Below are 21,738 nucleotides of genomic sequence, written 5' to 3' on the forward strand. Positions count from 1 at the left end.
CTCCTGAAAAACTGCTGTGCGATGCAGGTCACCGCATCCAGACCACATCCTTTCTCCCTATCAGAGGCTTCTCATCAAACCCTCTGACAGTCTGTCTCGCCTCAGCTTGCTGGAGACTCACTAAGAGTAATTATGATTGAGTGTCACTTTATGTGCCTTCGGGAAGTAGAGCGTCAGGCGTGTTCTTACAAGAACATGAAAGGCAGCTGTGTTGTCTGGGAACCTGCAGAGTACAATAAAAGAAATGAGAGTGATTCACTGCTGCGTTCACCCATCAGGTATTGAATGTCAGGGAACAGGTCCATCACAGTGCCCCCGATGGGCAGTTTGGAGTGACAGCCTGTTTAATGACAAAGGAAGATGAATCTTTTCATCCACTTTGAGTAGAAATGGTTTGGTTATGACATTCTCACTAAACACCCCTTACATTTTTATGTAAACAAAGTATAGAGTTGTGGCTCGGTTAAACTTTAGGTTAGTATTCCTTCCATGGCACTTTTTATACTCCAGCCCTAGAAAGAAACATCAAACATTTAAGCTTCTAAAGACAATTTGTATACAGTCGCAGCTGTTGCCAAGCAGGGATGCACACCTTGCCAAGCTGCACTCACTCAGATCAGACCTAAAACAAACCCACATGATGTGTGATGATTGTGATTCCCTTACAGACGCAGCTGACGCTGGCCGTAGCGGAGGACGACAGCTGTGAGGAGCAGCGGAGGAAGGAGGTAGCCGAGGCCCTGCTGCCGGCCCTCACGGAGCGCCAGCAGCACAGACTCACCTGGAAGGAGCGGTAAGCAGCAAAGGATTCTGGGATTTCTCAGTAGTTATGGAAGGAGCAGAGTATGAATGCATGCATCATTAGAAAGTGATGTTTAGGTTTTTGTAAGTGAACGGTACATTACGGTGCTTGTCGTTGGTAGCTTCATCACGATGTCCAGTATGCCAGTCTTAGGAAATTGCCGGCGATCACTTTGGAAAATTGACCCCATATGGTTCTAGGTCATTTCCTTCCTGATGGATTACTTCCTGACAGATTGAGCCTCCATAGGCTCAGATAAATTTCCCCCCGCAAAGTTTGGATGTTTTAGCGCCATCAGCTCCACCCTGCCCTCTTTCCCGCTGCCGTGGCTCCTCGACACTCGCTCTGTTTCTAAATGTTTCTCTGGAGTAATTAGAGAGACTCTAACCTTCAATGAGACCCTCTTACAAATGGGTTTGACCTTTGTGCTCCGTGGACAGCTTAATCGAGCTTCGGAGCCAGTTGTTAAGTGTGCTGAGGCTAAAATCCAGGCCTATGTGGCAGACATGACCCAGACCCTGCAGAGTGTTTAAACCTCTGAGGGTGGGGGAGGGACGGGGGGAGTATTGAGATGCTGGATTCTGAGGAACCCCCCCCGCCCCCACCCATCCACTCTCCGCTTGATGTTTCACAGAGATCCATCAAGCACATAGAGGCATTTCTTGTAAACAGGCCATAGTCGTAAGGCAGGGGCAGGGACTTGGGGGGCAACAGGTGCTGAAAGCTACAGACCATCCCAGTCCCAGCAGAAAAGAGTTCCGTCACGGAGAGGAGCCTTCACAGGACAGGGAGAAATTAGTTGTCGTCAAGCATCATTATCGTCGTCAGCAGAAGAATGATGATTAGACTGCAGGAGGGTGAAGCACAGACATGTAGATAATGTGTTTGAACTCCGATTGCTCTTTAGGGTTATCCGGCCGCTAATGTATGCGTCTGTTTATGAGTTGCCTGTTAAGTGCATGTTAACAGAAAATACGTAACACAAAGACTGAGTAGAACCACATGGAGTTGAGTCATGTAACGAGACTGTGAAGATTCCGGAGCGGTAAAGTGTTTAGAACATAACCATATTTGTGAAATATACAAGGTCACAATAAGCCATTTGACTTAAATAAGCTGTTATTTATTGAACCATCCGTTCTTGAAATGAAATGACTGAAGACATTTAGAATGTCTTTGCTTTAAGCTTATGGAAGGTGATGGTTTGATTTTTGTTTATTGTATCACATCATGCATTTTCACCTTGGATTCCTCTGTACCAGGAACTGCGGGTCTGTATATTGTATGTAAGCCTCCCCTGCTTCTTGCATGTCGACTCTCATAGGAGTTAAAACCGGCAGCCTAAGGACCGCAGACAGGCTGATCCTGCATCCTCCCTGTGACCGCCCCCCCCAGCCCTGTGCCCCCTATGTTCCACTCTCACTCACTCTTGCTCATTCATTATAGTTCTCATGCTTCTTTTCTAATTGTGTGTTTACCTTGCACTCAACCCAGCCCCAATCTGCGATTTACAAGCACCCTAACCGCTGTTCCCCGTAGATAAATCTCCGCCACTCCTGCCTTCTTGCGGGATAATTTGCATCTCTGTCTGAGTGATTTAACACTCTGTGACACTTTGGTGCAGTAGGTAGCAATATTTAAAGGGACGGTCACCTTTTCTTTCTTTGAGCCACCCGCCCACCCCGCCATCTCCTCTGGAACTTCTAGCACGCCGGGTGTCTTTCGGGCTGAAATTATTTTAAATATGCCAGATTTAGCTATTTAACAGAAGAGGTTGCCGAGGACAAATGGTGCCTCTGGTAAAAGTTTATCTTCATTTACAGCGGCCCAATCCACTGTAAAGCCGGACTTTCCGATCGCAGCACACTTGGACACTTCAAAGCTCGCCTCTCCATGGCCCTGCTATGCTGTAGAGAGAGCAAAGGTCAAGCATTGACCAATGAGATGCCTGCATTAACACAGCCAGTGCACAAGAACTAAGGGGCACAGCTGTGGGTGTTGTACTGAGTGTGCAAACTGCTGTAGGGTCATTATATGGTAATAAAAACGAACACCAAACTACATAGAGTTTTATGGCTGGGCATGGCTATGGAGGGGAGGCACAGGAAGACGCATTCTGCTGAGTTTGACAAATGGACTGTTCAGGTGCCCATCTGGCCCGGTACTTTATACATTTCTGTCATTCATCCCGTCTTTTCCATTGTTGATCGTTCTTGTTGTTCTGGTGGTAGCAGGCAGGGGTATGTAATTGAAAGAGCAAATGGGCTCCTCACCTATGTCAATGGTACCTTTCTGAGTGTCTATTTTCGGATCTCACTTACCAGAAAAAAATCCCATCCATCCATCCATCCGTCCGTGTCTGTCTGTATTTCTTTATCTATCTATCTATCTATCTATCTATCTATCTATCTATCTATCTATCTATCTATCTATCTATCTATCTGTCTGTCTGTCTGGCTGGCTGTCTGTCTGTCTGTCTGGCTGTCTGTCTGTCTGTCTGTCTATCCATCCATCCGTCCACCTACCTGTCTGCCTGCCTGTCTGTCTGTGTAGTCTATCTGATAATAAAGATACCATTCTGGCCCATATTGCCATGAATGCAGCACGATCATCATCAGCTTGCTCTGTTTATGACTCTCATAGGCTCATGCCAGCTCGGCCCCTCCCCCGGTGGCCCTATGCCAGGGAACAGATGCTATCCCAGCTCTCCTGACCTCCGACCTGCCCACTGTTCCAGAGCCGTTACATTTCTTTTTGTTGCCTGTGATTGTTTCCCCTCACGTCCCCTGGTCTGGGCCCGAGTCCCTAGAATAACGAGCAGTGGGGTCATTAAACACAGGGATCGATAGGAGCGGCGCTCAAGGCGACCGCTTTGTGGCGGCGAGCCGCTGATTTAGCACGTTGCTTTATGGAGCCGCCCCTTGCCGCTGAGCGTGCTTCCGTGTCTTTGTGGGCTTTGCTGTTTCTGTTGGGACTAGCTTTGGGAACACATCCCCCCGAGCACACTGGCTCCTGACAGATGTTGGGTCAGCTCCGCAAAAACAGGCAGCATTTTTCCTACTGAAAGCACCAAAGATTTTGTTGGTTATTAATTTTGCACATGCATTTGTGGATCAATGGGAAGCCCCTACCAAGCATTAAATGCAGGAAGTTTGGGTGTGTGTGTATTTTTGCATTTTTTACACCAAACAGATAACAAGGCCATTCTGTGTGTGACAATGCCCAACCCCCCCATGACCACTAAGGGGCCCATGGCGTCCCCACCAGTAATGGGAAACTGGGAGATGGTGCCTGTCTGTTTTGTCGGCGACATGCCCAAGCCTGATCCAGCTTGTTCAGGAACTGGCAGTACGGATGGATGGGATTTACATCCTGCCACTCACCTCTAGTAGTATTGCAAGCTATGGACTCTCCGATTTTGCCTCTTGGCTTCCATAGCTGCCATGTCACATGGCGCTAATCTCTTTATCAGTCAGAGTCACAGTCACAAGGAAACGAAATTGTCTGAAACCAAAACCTGCCTCCCTCTGGTCATCTTCGAAAACCGCGTCTCAAGAGTTTACTGTCTGTGGAAGAATGTGAGGGGGTACATTTGCACCAAATCGTACTTGTTTGTTAATTTAATTAGCAGCGGTGTTTTCCAGAGTAAGAACACTGAAAATAAAGACGGGGCAGTTCTCCGTGATGTAGTCCCTCGAGGGGATAGTCTAATCAATCTCACCTGCCAGATGTTGCAACACACGTAAGATTACAGTTGTATTTCTCATGTAATTCCTCTGGTGACATTTGTATTTCCCAGCTAATGTCTCAGGTGAAAGTTTTTCTTGGCATTGTTCTGACTCTCTGTGTGCCGTGCCCGGGATTTGCACCTGCATCTGGATGACAGGGCGGTTCATATTTGTATCTTTGGGAAAACAAACACAAGTACAGCATCACTGAACTATGAAATAATAAGAAAAGCTTCAAACTTGCATCACAAGCGTGTTCATGACCTGCATTTGTTTTTGCTGGTCATGAAGTAAGAAGGTTAGAAGGGAACAAACAGAAAGGAAACTGTATGAGCTTCTCTGCATTTAACCAGATTAAAACATGGCTGCAACTGAGGAGGGGGTGGCATTTTATAAGAGTAGTGGCTCTCAGGCAGGTAGATACAGCCAAAAAGAGGATCCCATGCTTTATGAATTCACATAATCTATTTAGACTTAAATATATGATTTTCTTATGAAACACGCTCTAGGCTCTTGGTTAAGTTTCACTCCTTATTTAATCAGTTTCCTTATTTAACCATGTTTCTTCATAAGCAGTCACTTTTCCATAGCATAGCTCAACCTCTTTGATGCTTAGGTTCCTCTACAGCATCACTGCTGTCTGTCAAAAGGCAGGATAGGCGATCTTTGAACATTGGGATTGATTAATTTTGTTTTCTGAGCTTAAGTGCAGTGAATTAAGTTATCCCGCCGGTCTGAAGGCCTGTCTTTGATTCCTGATGAGGTGTGGTTACCTTACGCAGCATGGAACAATCCACATTGGGCCTGGGATGCCAGACGTTCAGCGCAGCCTTAGCCTGTCCGCCAAACTCGCTGGACCTCTGTGAGGCCTCTCCGTCATCATAAGACTCGAGGGTCTTTTCATCGAATTTTGTCTTTGATTTCTCCCTATGTGTGATTGCATTCCCAGTACAGGAGATGTTTGAGGTTTCATCAGTTGAATGAATCCAGCAGTTCAGTGATCACCTCTTTTGCAGTAGTAAACTTGTGAATCAACTGATCCGTACACTGAAACTTTCACGAGTGCTTGCCCTCTTCCTCAGCTCAGTGACTCTGGCATTTTAAAATCACGCCCGAGTTAGTGAGAGAAGCCTTCAGCTGCCAGATTAGCTCTGATGAGGTATTTGTTTCATTTTTGTGGTGATTGTATAAGCAAGTCAAAGGTTCACAGACCTTCTCTGTTTAATCATCAAGATAAGGATTCTTAAGTTCTGATGAAGCGGTATGTGTTTCCAACTATTTCAAACTTATGTGCTGGCAAATTAATCTTGCAGTTTGTGGTGGACTTTCTGGTTCACTGCATTCCCTCCTCACAGAAAGTTCTCTCCAGTTCCTGACTGGAAAGGGGAAAAAATATCCACTTATCACGTCAGTGTGTTTTTATCGCCTACAGAAACCTAATGAAAACTGTACTTTCATAATCCTCATTTATTCTTAGTGAAAATGGACCACGGTGATGCGCAGTAGGGCTAATGCAATCGAAATTCCTCAGACGTTGGAGGGCACATGTTGCATGGGCAGTAGGCTATTGACTGCTGTTTTCTTGTGCTCAGTTTCAACCGAGCCCGGGGGCAGGACGCTTTTAGCACACTGAAGGACAGGTTGGGGGGGGGGGGGGGGGTCATGGAAAGGCTGCAGTCACTAGCATTTTTTGTGAGTTTTATTTTTCACGAAGAGGACGCCAATGTGAGAAAATAAGACACATTCTGCAGCTAATTGGCATCTTGTGAGGAATGGGGGGGGGGGGGGGGGAGCAGGGAGGGTTATGGAAGAGCTAAAATGTTAAAGGTTAGTGGTATTTCTAAAAATGGCCATTTTCTCGGCACCGGAGCAGCGTGAAAGTGATCTGAAGAGACAGCCTGGGGAGCGACCCTTGATGAGTATGGGAGCGGGTCATCATGGGCGTCCGCATCCGAGCGGGCAGCCCAGCGGGCCCACGTGATGTCTCCGTCTCTGAGGTCCCTCAGCCCCCACGCCTCCCTCCAGCTCCTGCAGCAGCTGGCACGGCAGTCCCGCATGGCGGCCGCTCGGCCCAGGTGCATTCTGAGTCTCACGCTTGTCTTCTCCTTCAAAGCCCTTTATGGCGCTTCAGCTTTGGGGCAGAGGGGCTGCAGGTCAGGAGGAGAAGGGGGGATATTTGTAATTAACACTCAGAAGCCTTGACTTTAGCAAACTGACATGTGCGGTAATGATATTGTTAGCTCTTCTTAATATGCCCGCATCACCATCAATTACGCCATGTGTTCCCATCTCGTTGGCAGTAGCCCTTCCACTATTGTTAATTATAATCTACAAGACTTATCCAGTTAATTTTATGGCAAGCATATTGTCTCTTCAAGGCCCCTGAGCAGGTCATAAATTATCCTGAAGGTGAAACGTAACTTGGGGGAAATAGTTATGAAAATTTCATCCATCTCGCTTTGGAGCCGCAGCTGCTGCTGTCAGTGTGTGCGTTGTGAAGGAATTACAGGCGGGTCAGGCCTGGGGGGCCGGGCGGGCCCTGTCACTGCGCAGGACGGCCCTCCTGGCCCTGTCAACCCCCCCCCACCGCCTTTCGCTGCGCTTCCACGTGCCTCCTGCGGGAGTCCAGCCGCCACACAGGCGGTCCCCAAGCTGTCTTAGTTCATTACTTAGCTTAAACTTGGTCAAGGAAGGCAGGTGGCGAGTTCTTTTGTCTTCCTTTACTGTCATCAGCAGAGAGCTCATCTCAGTTCCTGCGCTTGTGTGTGTGCGTGCATGTCTGCCTGTGCAGGTATGTGTGTGCGTCTGTCTTCAGAAGTCTGAGGATGCCTCGATCTGAACGCTGTTCTGTAAACAGGCGGAGATGGAGACAATCGCTCGCGGTAAGAACTGGGACTGCTTCCAGACTCATTTTAGCTAATCTCAGAGGCTCCTGATTGGACGCTTCATGCAGGCTACCAGTTATGTAAAGTCACCCTCTCTTGGGTCTGTCTCTGAGTCAGTTTACTGGCTGCGCAGAATTCGGCAGTGTAAATTCCCAGGCGGTACATATAACTGTAATGGAAGGGTCTAAGATGCCCCACAAGACAGCCAACGGATCAGTGTTTAGATGCTCTACAAGCCACCCTTGAGCTGGATCGTGCTGTTAGGACTGATGATGTCTTCTGAAGTTAGGATTGCCTTACAGTAGCAGATTATTAGGAGCGCTAATTCAAGCAACGCTTTGAGATGTGGAATAAGTGGCTTGGAGGTTGCAGTTCAAGCAGTAGAGCATATGAATCCCCCTGTGTTTCTCTATGCGGTTGGCGGGGGAAGAGAGGCCTGTGCCCTCCCCAACAGCTTCATTAGTATCAGTAATTTATGGACAGGCCACAAATGGCTTGCTGCTCCAGGATGAATGCTCTGTTGGTGTGGACATGTGGAGGATGTGAAGGCCTGGTGTTAAGACCCCAATTTCCTGACACTGTTCATTTTTCATCCCCTAAGCCCTCCTCATGCCCCCCACTTTGTGAGGTCTGCTGAGGAGGGGTGGGGGGGGGGGTCAGCAGGCACAGGTGCTGCACACACCCCCATCCCCAGCTTCATCGCCCAGCTGCGCTCTTGCTGCAATACCTGAACTTTGTTTTTTGGCCCCGGGGATGACGTGCAGCATGACTCCAAGTGGAACAATACTCGCACCTCTCTGTGTATAATCAATCCATCAATCAGCTGCTTAATTGGCCACGGTCAATTGTCCAATTAATCGGCTCCTGATCAATCCAGAAATGAGTCTATTGGTCATGCTGTGCTTGAAGTCTGCCTGAGGCCCCGTGCTGCTGGCCCCGGATCCAGCAGCTGGTCCACCGTGGGGAGGAAAGAGTAAACAGACTGTCTGCTCCCTCCCTCCCTCCCTCCTTCCCTCCCTCCTCTCTCTCTCTCATTCCTTCCTTCCTTATAACCACCTCAGTCTTGGGTCCCTTTATTTTTTTTATTCACAAAACCGATGTTCTTCTTTATGTGAAGGTTGTAAAAATGAGGTTTTTCTAAAAAATTTTGTGGCTATATTCTTCATACCCGTTTATTCATATCTCACTAGCAGAAGCACTGAAGCATTTAGTTTGTTAGCGGACCCATTAGCTTAATGAAATTCAAATGAATCGTTTCTGAAATCTGTGCATATCACGTGCTCTTGTGTGCAGAAACATCAGCACAACACTGCCGATCGGAGTATAAAGTCGCGCGGATAGTTAATAGAACAGTATGAATCGCGCCGCCCCAAGTTTAAGCACGGGGCCTCGGTGTGACGTGAGCTCGGGCGTTCAGAGATTTGACTTTGCCGAAAGTGAGAGAGTGAGGTGCTCTTTATGTAACAGACGCCCCCGACTCCCCGATGGCACCGAACGTGGGACAGACAACTGGAGGGTGACCTTTCTTGTCTGGGTCCCTGGTCTTAGCGAAAGCTGTCGTCTCCACAGACGGGCAGGGCCTGGCATCTCTGACAGACGTGTAAACAGATGCAGCCGTGGTCGGTAATGACAGGTGATTATAAGCGGCACGGGTGCCAAGGTAATTAAAGCCTCCGCTGACAGTAACATTTGGTGCTGTGCTATTCCAGCATTAGAATAATTGTTGCAGCACATTTTCACCTGCTAGGCTGAGACTCTGAACATCATTAATTTTGCACAGGAACATGCCGTCTGGAGAGGTAAGCTGGCATCGGTGGCGCTTTTATTGTAACGAGCTGGCTATCCAAGGCAGGGCCGCCTCTGTCCAGGCCCAACCCGACAAGCAAACGGACCCAAGAACGGCACTGGCGTACAGGCGCTGAGAGGAGAATAAATTGGTGTCATTCTATCCCGCGCCGCCGCCTGGGAAGACGCCCTTAGACGGCCGCCAGTAATTATTCGCTAAAATCTGGATGCTAGAGCGTCGCTTCCGTTTCTCTCGCAGCGGTTGGGCCGTTTAGAAAACGAGGCCGTTAAGAGCCAACCGGGCCCCGCTGTTTGGAAGCCGCTGGAGCCATGGACTGAGTTATGGTACCGCCGTGCCCCCCAGTACTGCAGCCTGGTGGAATTTTTGTACGTTTTCGGTGAGAAGAGAGGAGCTTTTCATTGAATCTCGGCTGCCATGTCTGAAGTGCCGTCTTACCCGAGGCTTGTAGAAGCGGGACTGGGGCACCTCTCCATGCCAAGGCGATGAGGTCCGGCCTCCAGATGGAGCGTTAAGATGACTGCTCGTCACAAAAGCCACAGCGGTGCCAAGAGCAATTTGTAAGCCCTCACGTACACAGGCAGAGAAGCCGTGAGCTGCCCGGATTCGGCTCCGACAGGCCGGGGCTGAAGATGCGGTCACGGCGCAGCCGTTCCAGCTGATTTATGCCATCGTCATTAGTCGGCTTTCAGACCAGCTGCCATTGGCGGCAGGAGCGTGGTGTGTGTTTGCGGGTCTGTGAGCACGTGCTACGTGTGTGTCTCTGCTCTTATGCCTGTCGTCATGCTTTTAATGAGTGCCGTGATTGTTTGAGTCATAACCGGCAGTCGTTGTGGCATCTATGCCGGTATAAGATCTTTGTAGTCTGTGAGGAGACAGCTTCGTGTTGGACTGGAAGCTCATATCTGATCACTCCTCATCTACAGCTTCTCCCTCTTTCTTTTTATTGTCTTTTGTTGACACATCCATCACATCTCCTCAAACCCACGCATTACGCGAATCTGAGCTACGGGACGGGTTCTGCCCCCGTCGTCACCCACGCACCTAAAGGCTGGATGAGATGTGCTGCGTTGACTTTTCTCAAAGGTCCTCCCCGTGGTGCTGATATCTACCGATTGCTGTTGGCCACGTCGGGGTCACCGCTTGACGTTCACTGACCAGCTCCAGTGAGACACTAGCTCAATCCCCGAAGCTCCAGGGAGGGGAAGTCGCTGCACCACAAGCCGGAGGTGCCCTGTGCCAGAGAGCGCGTCATCGCAGGGAAGGACTTTGATTACTTTAATTAAAGACCGGTGGCATCCGATAATTCAGGCTGAGCCCTGCCTCCTGTCAGCAAGCGCTTCCCCGGCTTGATTAAAACATACAGTTTACTTAGTGAGACGCTGCCTGAAAAAGCCTGCAGGGCAATATTTCTGTTATCAGTGTTTTCTAGCAGACGCAGATACAGTAATTAAAGGCTGTATTTGCTTGCGTTCTTTCATCCGCTGATATTTGTCTCTGTGCCGAGGTTTTGCACAGAGGCCTTCTCATTAGCAAGCTGATTTGTTGCCCCTGATAGTGCTATTGGAGCCAGGAGTGTTTACGCTAAAAGAGAGGCAATTAACACGTGGCCAAGATATGACAAAATTTAGTATTAATTGCTCTGGTTAAAGCGGGGACTTGCAAAGGGAGCTCATTCTTTGGCTGTTAACACCTCGTCGGAGGACCTGCAGGCAAGAATGTGGACTGAGAAACAGCCCGTAAAACGCTTTTATTACATTTCTGAGAATTAAAATGCACCCGTCCGTGCTGTTCCTGCCATCGCGCATCCACGAGCTGTTTGATCCGATCCTCGTCCGTAGGGTACCCTTCTCCACAGGCTTTCATTTCCTGTTTCCGGATCCGTCTGTTATTGTGTACATCGGGGCTCTTCCATCAGATAAATATCTCCACATTCAACTCCTGACATCAAAGTGTTTCTGCTTGTGGATCCGGCACTGTTTCCGTACACATTGTCGCTGATTAATAGGGACAGGAATACGCCGTGTTGCATGGTGGTGGTATTCTTACATCCTCCCCCCCCCCCCCAGCTGAGTTTAATGCTAGGGGGCCGGCTACGCTTTCACAGGGCTGTTAGCCATGCTAATCGGGGTGGCAAATCCTAAACGGCTAAGCGGTGTTCGTTCCAGCAGTGGGCCTGGGAAGCAGGCGCTAGCGCTTGCGGTCCCAGAATGCAACATGCTGTTATTCTTTAATTATAATAGCCTTAGCAGTGTGGGACTCGGTTGGCCTCGGTTAACGACGTTTAATCTGCCGAGCTTTAGCAGAGAGCGTGCCATCCTGGAGGAGCAGCAGTGAGCCACACACACACGCACACACGTACACACACGCTGTGTGCCAGGCAGATCCGAGTGCCGGGCTGGGGGGGGGTCGGGCACTTGGCGCTCCGCGCATGGCTGCGCTGGCTGTCCTCCCCCTGTCCCTCGAGTCCGGCCCCGCTCACCCTAATCTGTTATCTTGGGTACCCATCCTGTCGTGCAGAGCTTGTCCGAAGCTTGCGCAGGCTACCCGTGCTCTATGAACTTGGCATGGGCTCCGGGAGGCTGACTAGGATATAATTAAAGCCAAGTGGGCAGCCCAGGCGAGCCGGCAGCCCGCGAGGCAGGACGGCTGTGTTGGCAACTGGGATTCTGTCTCTGCACCACCAGCCAAAGCTGCAGCACTTCCTCTTTTATGACGGACCTATTTCCTCTCCATCCGGCATCCATGTCAGGTCCTCCAACCCACCATGACATCCCTACACATCGCCCGGGTATCCTGGCACGGTTCGAGCGCCTGCGGCCTATTAGCTTGTCTGACGCCGACGTACGCTTCCTAAGTGAATCACGCACGTGCTACAGAGATACGGTCATTTGGAATTCCGCAACAATCAGATTTAAATGTGCTAAAGGACCGTTAATTTTTTAACACGTGTGGCCCATCCAAGGAGCCGTTCCTTGACAGATTCAACTGACATTTGAATAATTGGACTAATTTTCCGCCAGGCGTCCCTGCGTGCCACACTAACCCCTAAACTGCGTTTTATACGTTATCTGAATGGTTACACTGAAAATAGAAGAGTTGAATAATTTAATCGGCGTGTCTCGCAAAATGAAGCATAAACGTGTTTGGATTGTCGCTGGGAGGAAGTGGTTTACTGGTATACGTCGCCTAAGAGGCACTCGGCCTAATGGAAACATTTAGACATTGGGGATACTGTTAAATACAGAAACGTTATTTATGTATATGAATGGATTAAAACTGAGATTTTTCATTTTTCCGGAAAGGGGAACGTTATCCGCAGCGTCGCTGACGTCGGTGAATGAACCACCCAGGAAGGAAATCATGGCATTGGCTGCAATCTGAATGTGATCCAGTCTGTCGCTGATCGGCGGCTGGGCTTTTGGCGTGACAGGGGTGTGGTCGGGCATGTGTGGTGGCCAGCCAGGCCTCGTTACCCTGAACCACGTGCTCAGGCCTCCTCTCCGTAGCCCTACGGCAGAGACAGGGATTTGTGTTTTTTTTTATGGCGCTGCCAAACACTTCCTGCCCTGCTGTCTAGCTGTGTACCTTTGAGGTGTGTCTGGGTGTGACATGCCTGGAATGGTCCTTCCAACCCAAACGATGGCCCTTTGTACCCAAACCACTACACTTAACTACTGCTACCTTCAAACGCCATGTGCTTCAATGGTGGAATGGAATAATGTGGAGGGAAAATACTGCATGCAAAATTTTCATCATCCAGTGATCGACGGTGGACACATTTTATACTTAGTTACTACATTTTCCATAAAGACATTCTACAATATAATTCAGTTTAATGATTTATTAAGTCTTATGTTTAATTAAGTGTTTCATTGTTACATAACCTTCACTGGCCTTTATTGAGGCTTGAACTTTCAATTTTCTGGTGATAATTTTTTAGTGCTTTAACCTCTCAAATTGACCCGATGTCCATAATCTGGATGGAGTCATATTACAGATTGCCACCATGTTCCTTGGTTATAATAGAAATTCTCGATATTTTCCGAAGGTTAACGTTATGCCAGAACTGCCGACTAAATGGGTAGGTGACAGTAACAGGCCTTTCATCGTAATATCTCCAAACTATACATGTATAATGTCACATTAGGACTCACACACTGGTATGTATAAAACAGGATATGAGGGGCGATTAAAATGAAGAGGGAGCTTTAGTTCTGCTTCCAGAGGAAACCAGTGAACAGGTAACCAGATGAACTGGAAACATTATAAAGCCACTGCTAATGCTCCCCTAAAACAGTGTGACTTTTAAACCGTGTCCTGTTGGGAGTTTGTGCAACCTTGAGGTAATTGGTACCCACTGTGTGTCTGAAGTGCCATCTGGCCTTCAGCGGGGAGGTCATTTCTTCCGTACAATAAGGGTCCCCCCCCGATAAAATGAGTTCTCATGCGCCGTACATCACGCACATCATGTACATGCAGTTTTCTGTTTCTGAACCTTGGGGATCGGGGCACCATTGACTCTTTCTTACCTTTTGGCGTCTTCTGCATCTCTAATATAAAGTAAATGTTGGCATTTTGCTGAAGGCAGCCTCAACGGATGCACGCGGCTGTCTTTAGAAGTGGGTAGATCCTCCCCGTCTTCAGTAGAAACAGGACACTCTTTCCAGCAGCTGAATTTGTATCTGGGATTGGATGGTATTATGGTAATACGGTATATCGAGGCATTTCGGGTATACTGTCAGTCCCCTGACTAAGACCTTTCGACTTAGGGACAACCATAGAGCCTATTTAATTAAAAATCTGAGTGGTTCATAATAACAAACTCAGGCACTACTTTGTGACTCCCGTGAAAACCTTACATGGCTTAAGCAGTTTCTTTATGCAGTATAGTACCGTGTGTAGGTTTATTATTACTATATTAACCGTATTTCTATTATTATCACATACTGTGTTGTTATTGTTCCTACTTACCAATAAATTCGACTAAAAGACCAGCTTAGGGAACGGATCTGGTTCGTAACCTGGGGACTGCCTGTAACACAGTAAAACATTTATTGCAAGGGAACCTCGGCTAATTTTATCGGCGAGATTTGAAAGTGTTGCTTTTGAAAATACTGTATACCACGGTATAATCTCTGAATGGTATGACATATGAACAGTTAGATACCTCCCCAGCCTGTTTGTAACCCTTCCTAACCGTAAGCCACAATTCTTATTTTATTTTCTTTTCCACTGTTTATTATGGTCATGATGGTTATGTAAGTTATTTTGGGATGTATCCTTAAGAGGCCCCTGAGAATGTAGACGAGCGTTCCCTGAATTGCGCGTGGCTTCCTCCGACGTGCCTCATAAGTGGTTTTGCTGTATATTGACTTGGGTGGATTTGGCTGTAGAGCGGCGAAACCCTCTGAGAGCATTATGGGAACTTAACCCCTTCTCTCATGCAGAAAAGCTGCCAGCGCGCCAGGCTGAATGAGAGCGCGGGATTTGGGCACGCCGGGGACACCGGCACATTTGTCGCCGCTGATGCCTTCCAGTGTGTGCGCGCCGGCATGTCAAGCCGGCTTCACTCCCCTATCTCCATCTGTCTCCAGTTCCTTCTGCGCCCATACAGGGGACCTTTCCGGTGCGGCTCGCCGTAAATGCGTCTGCCCTCCAGCTCCTGGAAGCCCCGTGTGTGTTTCATGGCACAGGGATGTCCGCGTTGGCCCTCACCTTTTCACAGGCTGTTATATTTTGCTTTGATCTCTCAATTCGCTGGCCCCTTTTCAGGCAAATCTGCGCTATATTGATGCAGCGACAGCACCGGAGTACTGAGCTAATCCTGGCTAAGGAGTGCATATAATCCAAAACTGTCTGCACTCTGATCCCTGATTATGTGGAACAGAGCTGGTCAACAGGCCACATTGTGTTAGCTGAAGTATTTTATTTACGTTGGTCCTTTGCTAATCCACCTGTGCCGACACTTTATTACAAATCGGTTACAGGCAAATCATGGTGAAATGCCCTACACCGAAGCATATGATTTCGTGTATCTTCCGTATAGAATGCAAGCAGCCATATTTAACCATCTAAACCATTAAAAATATGGACGACTGTGCTTTAAATGTGGCTATTTCAGGATTGTTTCCTAAAATAGCAGCCAGGGGAAACCACTAGTTTGCAACAACCAAAAATCGCAGCACGGCAGAGGAGTTAATTCAAGGTATCCAAGGCATCCCACAACACCAACATCCAAATCCACTTAAGTACGCACCATGACGCCATACCCAGAAGGGTGTGTGTGAAAGTTGCACAAGTGGATTGTATTTCATCATAGTGGCACCTGGGGTGATTGATTGTGTAGCTGAGGCTGCGGATGGACCCGCTAGCACTTAAGAACATGTCTTTTTCTATGGCTTCTTCTCCATAGCGAACTGGTACAAACATCTTTAACATTTTTCTTTGCCTTGGAATAGGCCTGAGGCTGTGGCCAAACACTTCTAATATAGGAAAATTGAGCTGCTTTTGAAGTTGAATGTTTTTGATAACTACTTGGTATTCTTCCTGAAGGATAACCTGTGGGTTTGGCTTTCTCCTCCACACTCCCTTTGATTCAGCGCCAGAGCAGATAGCTCTCGCCGCTTGGCCGCTGCCTTGCAGTTATCGGCAGTCTCGCAGCTATAAAACGGGCTGCCGAAATCTCGGCGAGGAAGCCCGTCCGTTGTTTTTGCGATGCCTTTTGATTGGTGCCCTCAGTCCTCCTCCGCATTCCTCTGTCGGGTTGTCCTGACCTTTGCTGCGTTATTGTTTACATATTACTTAGCGCAGAGGCCACAGATCATAGTCTTTTTCTGGCAGCCAGGATCAGGCAGCAAAACTTTCTAATTATGGAGACTGAGGAGTAGCACAGTTGCCAGGGTAATTAGGCTGTCTGTGGGCTGCCAGCGGGTAAGGAAGAGCCCCCCAGGCCCGGGGCTGAGCCCTGAGGCCGCTGGGGGGAGCCAGGAGCCTATCCCACAAAGGCCCTATTATCCACCCCCGCACTGCCCCCGGCCCAAAACAAAGGACAGGCGTTGTCCTTCTTCAAAGAGCCAGAGAAGATGTTTCAATATTTAATTCTGTCTCTCAAAGTTTATCTCGTAAAAAGGAACGACTTTTCTTCACACTGCCACCAAGTTTTCCTCAACTTCACAGTGGCAAGAACATGTTAGTTGCTGTTCTTTTGCCTTTTTTTATCGTTGGATAGTACAAAGAGGAATTAGAGGAAACTCTGAGCTGTTTTCTGATGCTGATCAGTACTGGGCCTTTTGGATGAGAACACTGTCTGCACTGCAGGGGCTGCTAATGCCACACTTGTTTCAGTTTATTAATTATCTTCTAACCTGCAGACTTGGTCACTCTCACCACTTTGTCAGGTTTATCATGTATTCCAGTTTTAAAACAAGTGTGAAAAAAATTACAATATTATAAAAACACAAAATTAGTTTTAATTTTGGTAATTTCTTTAATGGATTTTTATAAAGCTGTATATAGATACATTTTCTTCAGATTTAATAGCCTATAAATACCTAAATATCCTTAAAATTAAATCGTACCTTAAGGATGTGTATGTCTGTATATGTATATATCTGTGTGTGACTGTGTGTGTAAATTAAATATGTGTGTACAGTATGTATATATGTGTGTGTATATATATATGTAGTGTGTCCACACTTGTATCTCATTGGTAATTTCACACTAACTACATTTGCCAATGATTACATGTAGAGTGCTGTACTTATGGTTAGGTACAGTACGTTTTATTTTTGTTGATCTTCCAACCATTTATCCAGAGCAGGGCTGCAGGGGCCTAGAGTCTGTCCCAGGCCACACCGAGCATGAGGCTTTGGTGCAGCCCTGGACAGGATGGCAGCTCTTCTTGGTTCATTTTAGGGTCATTTTTAGTGGTGCTTTTGCAGTTCAGCTAAGAAAACAATTTGATATTAAATGTATGGTGATTTTAAAACATTTTCTGACAAGTTTGATGGGTAGTTGACAAATAAAACAGTGTATGTGCCTTTGCTTCCTAAATTCATGTTGACATCAGTACAGATTAATAAAGGAGAAAGAATCCGGTTGGGGAATTTTAATGCAAAGTGGGTAGGTGTTGTGCTTGGTCAGCACTCTCTGCCTTTCCGTTATCTCAGACTCAATAATTCACCATGAGCTGGTCTCCAGATCCTTCGCCACTGTCGGCTCGTACTTGGGTGAGAGCTCAGAAAGTGTCTGTTACCTCAGCGGGGGAATATTTGCAGAATTTTCCTGACACGTCCAAAGAACCCAGCTGGAAGCCAGACGGCAGAGGGACCTCAATCGCTCCTGTATTCAGAAAATGAGAAGCATTTGTGCTGTAAAGTACACAGCTTCTGATCCTGCCAAACTGCGACAAGGTAAAGCAGGGCCACAGTTTAAGGCACAGTTTAATAAAATGTCTGGTTACTGGGCTGAATTGCTGCAGGTAGCGAACGGTGACGGGAAAAAAGGTGAATAGTGATGGACTAGGACTCCATCTTTGGTCAAGTAAAAAAAATAAAAAATCAAATTGAAGTCAAATCACTAGCAGAAAAAAAATAGGCTGAAACATACATGCAGAACAGTTTTTTGTCATTCATGATTTTAAATTTCAAAATATACAGCTTTTCATTATGAATTTGTTTAATGTAGTGGGGTCACAGAAATGAAATAAGTTGATCTTGGAATCTGTCTAATTATAAAAGTGATGAACCATTGAAGAGTCTAGACATAATTAGGTTGGTACGCCCTGCAACTCGGGGCATGAGGCCACGGTACAGAGTACAACCGAAAACGACACCATAATGAGATGGTCGTCGCTGCTGGATCTCACCCGCAGACGGCAAGCTTCAGCTCATAACCGATGAGCCGCCGGATCGCGAGTGAGGCAGAATGTGGTCGCCGTGCCAAATTTAAACCGCAAAGACACTTTAATGTTTTAAGATCGCGTAAAAAAAACAAAAAACAAACAAAAACAATGGAACAAAGAGCCGAAATGAAGGAGCGTCTTTGTTTTGCGTCTGTTTGGTGGGATGAGCGCTCGGGAGGATAAGCCTGTGTCATGGTATTTCACCATCTTTAATATGAGAGTCATATCCCATTTTAGCATGTTTGCAAAGGGTTGCCCCGAGCAACCCTGGATTCTCCGTCAGAAAGTGCTCTTTATATCCCTAAATGGGTATTTAATTGCTTTGAATTTGGATTAAAAAAACTACCTTGAAGCCACATTCAGGAAGCATCTCTTGCAACTGTGTGCAGCATATTTGCTGGGTTTGCAATAGTGTTCAGTGATATTTAATATGCAGCGTAGCCCTGGACAGTTTATACATGCATATGGTCAATAAAATTCACTTTTATTATGCCAGAATTTAGGTTTCCTTTATTTCCCAAGATAAGTAACACTTCTTTAATAGGCCTATATTTAATATGAAACCTTTGATATTGAATATGCTGTATTCTATTTTTCTGATTTTTTTGGAACGTAAAAAATATGTATGATGGAATGTTAGTGAGCTGCCTTGAGGAGAATCAACCAAGAGGTTAAAGTGCCACTTATCAGCTTTTCACCATTTCAATGTTCAGTGGCATCGTCTCAAAAGCATCACAGTAGCCTGGCTGTAGGTGCGACTGGCCTCTCAGCCCTGTGTCTGTGGGGCTTCCCCTTCCTCTTCCTGTGTGCACATGCTTCCCACCTGCATGCCTTGCTGTCTCCCACTCTGTAAAAACACATGATTCCTCAGAGTTTGTTACATTAAGTCACACTTGCTATGTATATCTGTCTGTGCGTGTAGAGCGGTGAGTGGTACAAAGTGGTACACTGTTGCCTTAACCCCCTGGAACCAGGGTTCAAATCTCCAAGTGTGTGGAGTTTGCTTGTTCTCCCCATGTCTTCATGGGTACTCCTCCAAGTTCATTGGTTTCCCCTCACAGTCTAAAATCATGCTAAGGTGAGTTGGATTTACCAAATTCCCTGTAGGTGTATATGGTATGAGTATGAGCGTCCTGTAACAGGTTGGCAGCCCGTCCTGGGTTATTCGCTGCCTTGCACCTGTAGCATTTGGGATAGACTCCGGACATCTGCAACCCTGCATAGGACTAGCAGGTATATAAAATGGATGGATGGGCCAGTACGCCAACCGATGTCACTTTATGCTTCCCAGGCTACTGTAACCCTAAACAAGCAGATCTTGAAAATAATTACATAAATGAACTATTATGTGGAAAAACGTTTATATCGATAACAATAAATGTACCTGCTCTACGAATACAGCTAATAAGATGGAAAAAAACAGTTCGTTAACACATAAAAGACTAGTTTTGTGTCAGTCAGGCATCTCTATACCGTAAGTACAGATATTTGTTTGGAAAGGTGAGTACATAAAGTCTGTTAAGGTTGTCTCTTCTGTTTTCTTTTTGCCGAGCTGGGAAACGATGTACCTTGCTTTCCTCCTTGGTATGGGTTTAGACTCAGAAAGCCCTGGGGACATGAAGATAGAGCGGGGAGGAGAGCGGCTTAGCGGAATGCAACAATGCCAGAGTGATGGTGTTAGTGTAGCAGGTTATAGCCTTAGTGGACAGCTAGAGCAGTGGCATTAAAAGGTGAGGGGGATCATCAGGCAGCAGAGCAAGAATGACTCAGCGAAGTGAGGAAGTTGGTGCTCGCCGCTTTAATGGACATGTCAGCCCCAACTTTCCCGTCGGCCCCATAACCTTAGATACTTAGATGAGTCATCTCATATTTCTTAGATATTTAAGTGTGTCTAAATTTATGACCTTATTGGTTAATAGCCTCACCTAGACATCTGCGTGTGACAACTATTATTTTAATAGTCGGTAGGTGCTTAGAGATCCTCAATTACCTTTCATACACCGTGGTGTCATTGGAATTATCCAATATTTATTTATAACAGTGATAAATGCTTTATTTCCTGTTTTATTTCCTATTGTTTGGTTTAGAGGCTATGAAGATATCTTTTAGGATGCTTTGTAAGGAAGAAGCAGGCCCAGTAAACCTGAGCCATGGAGGACATAACTTATCGTAGACTAAGTGAACACTAAGGGCCTTGACTGGCTTCCTGGAAGAGATGGTCACCTATATTCTGAGGTTTTGTCACTCTGCTGACCTGTGCGGCATGTACAGCACAGTTTACAGCGCCTTACTGAGCTCTCTCCAAGTATTTTAATGCAGAGGGTTGGATGTTTGGCAAGTAAATTAGCAAAAAAATGTTAATTGTTATATGAGTGAATCCTTCATAGACACTGTATTGAGGTAGGCTAAGGCTTTAAATAAAAGGGTTTTTTTTTGGATCTAGTAGCAGGATTGTGGTATAATCCAACTCGCCTAGCATGCCTCTTCATACTTCTCTACATGAAAGATGAGGCTTAGATATCGGAGTGATAAATAAGCTGCCAGTCGTTTTCCTAAGTTCCTTTTCTCTCTTCCCCTCGTTGTTGATTTTTTAGTGTCGTTGTAGCCTGCCCATTCCTGCAGTTCTTATGAGCAACACGGCAAGATGTCAGCCTCCTGGCGTTCTTAAAACTGGCCTTACTGGTTTGCTGTTGTCACGTTTCCCTGCACCTGAGCAAAAGCTCCGCTGCCGCCGTGTCTCTTTTGCTCCGTCAGGGTGACACCGATTTTTCCCTCATGCCTCCCTAATGGCTGCTTAATGTGCGACGTCCCAGTCAGCCTTGCTGCAGGCAGGGACACGGAATACGCCGAGCAGCCGGGCAGGCTTTTCTGGAAGGAGCCGGAATCCGTGCTGGATGAGAAAAGAGTTTCATAAAACACCACCGTGTCTCACAAAGCTCCTGGTAGACCTTTCATCCTCTCAAACGCTAAACTGATCTGGAAGTTCTCCAGGGGATCCTTATTAGTTTCTGGAGACTTCTATGCATTTCCACATATTCCTGTGGTCTCTAACATTAAAAGGAGCTCCCTGCCTTTTTGGGAGTGAGTGATTTCTCTTTCTCTCCCTGTATGTTTGTTAAATACAGTAAAATCGGTTTGCCATGCTTAGCGCAGACCCAGCATGAGTCTCAGAAAAAGCCTTCTTTCCCCATGTATGCCACCTGTGGTGTTATCGGGCCACGCGAGTTATCCGTGCATCGCAAGCTATTACTTGATCTGACCTCAAAGCTGTCAGGAGACGTTGGCAGAGATGCACGCCGCGCTTGGTCTGACTTCATTACCAGCTCCGTTTCCCAGCCCGGCTCCTGGTCCCCCGACGCAGCACGAAGCACGATTTGCGAGCCTGCATACGTGCAGTGTAAAGCCACCTGTGCAGTACCACAGGCCAAGCTGCAAGCGGAAGAGTCGCAATGTGGACGGTAGGTGTGATGATGGAGGGTGCCAGCGTGGGATCTGCAGCGAGACAATCGTTAGAAAGTTGCCCCATCCGCGGCTTTAGAAGCCGTACGATTCCTCAGGGGGGCTGGGGTGCAGCGCAGCACCTGAGATCCTCTGGGGAGTGTCATCGACAAGGC

The 21,738-nt window shown here is 47.1% G+C and overlaps 1 protein-coding gene across 2 annotated transcripts in view; it reads left to right on the forward strand.

The window, feature by feature from the left end:
• Window positions 1-21,738, forward strand: part of fto (FTO alpha-ketoglutarate dependent dioxygenase) — an 89,540-nt gene that overhangs the window by 39,269 nt on the left and 28,533 nt on the right. For both annotated transcript variants that reach the window (XM_048972444.1, XM_048972443.1), the window contains exon 8: window positions 669-793. In XM_048972444.1, the coding sequence (XP_048828401.1) occupies window positions 669-793 (125 nt within the window). The remainder of the gene's footprint in view (window positions 1-668; window positions 794-21,738) is intronic.

Source organism: Brienomyrus brachyistius, chromosome 13 (assembly GCF_023856365.1).
Source record: "Brienomyrus brachyistius isolate T26 chromosome 13, BBRACH_0.4, whole genome shotgun sequence".
Lineage (NCBI taxonomy): Eukaryota > Metazoa > Chordata > Actinopteri > Osteoglossiformes > Mormyridae > Brienomyrus > Brienomyrus brachyistius.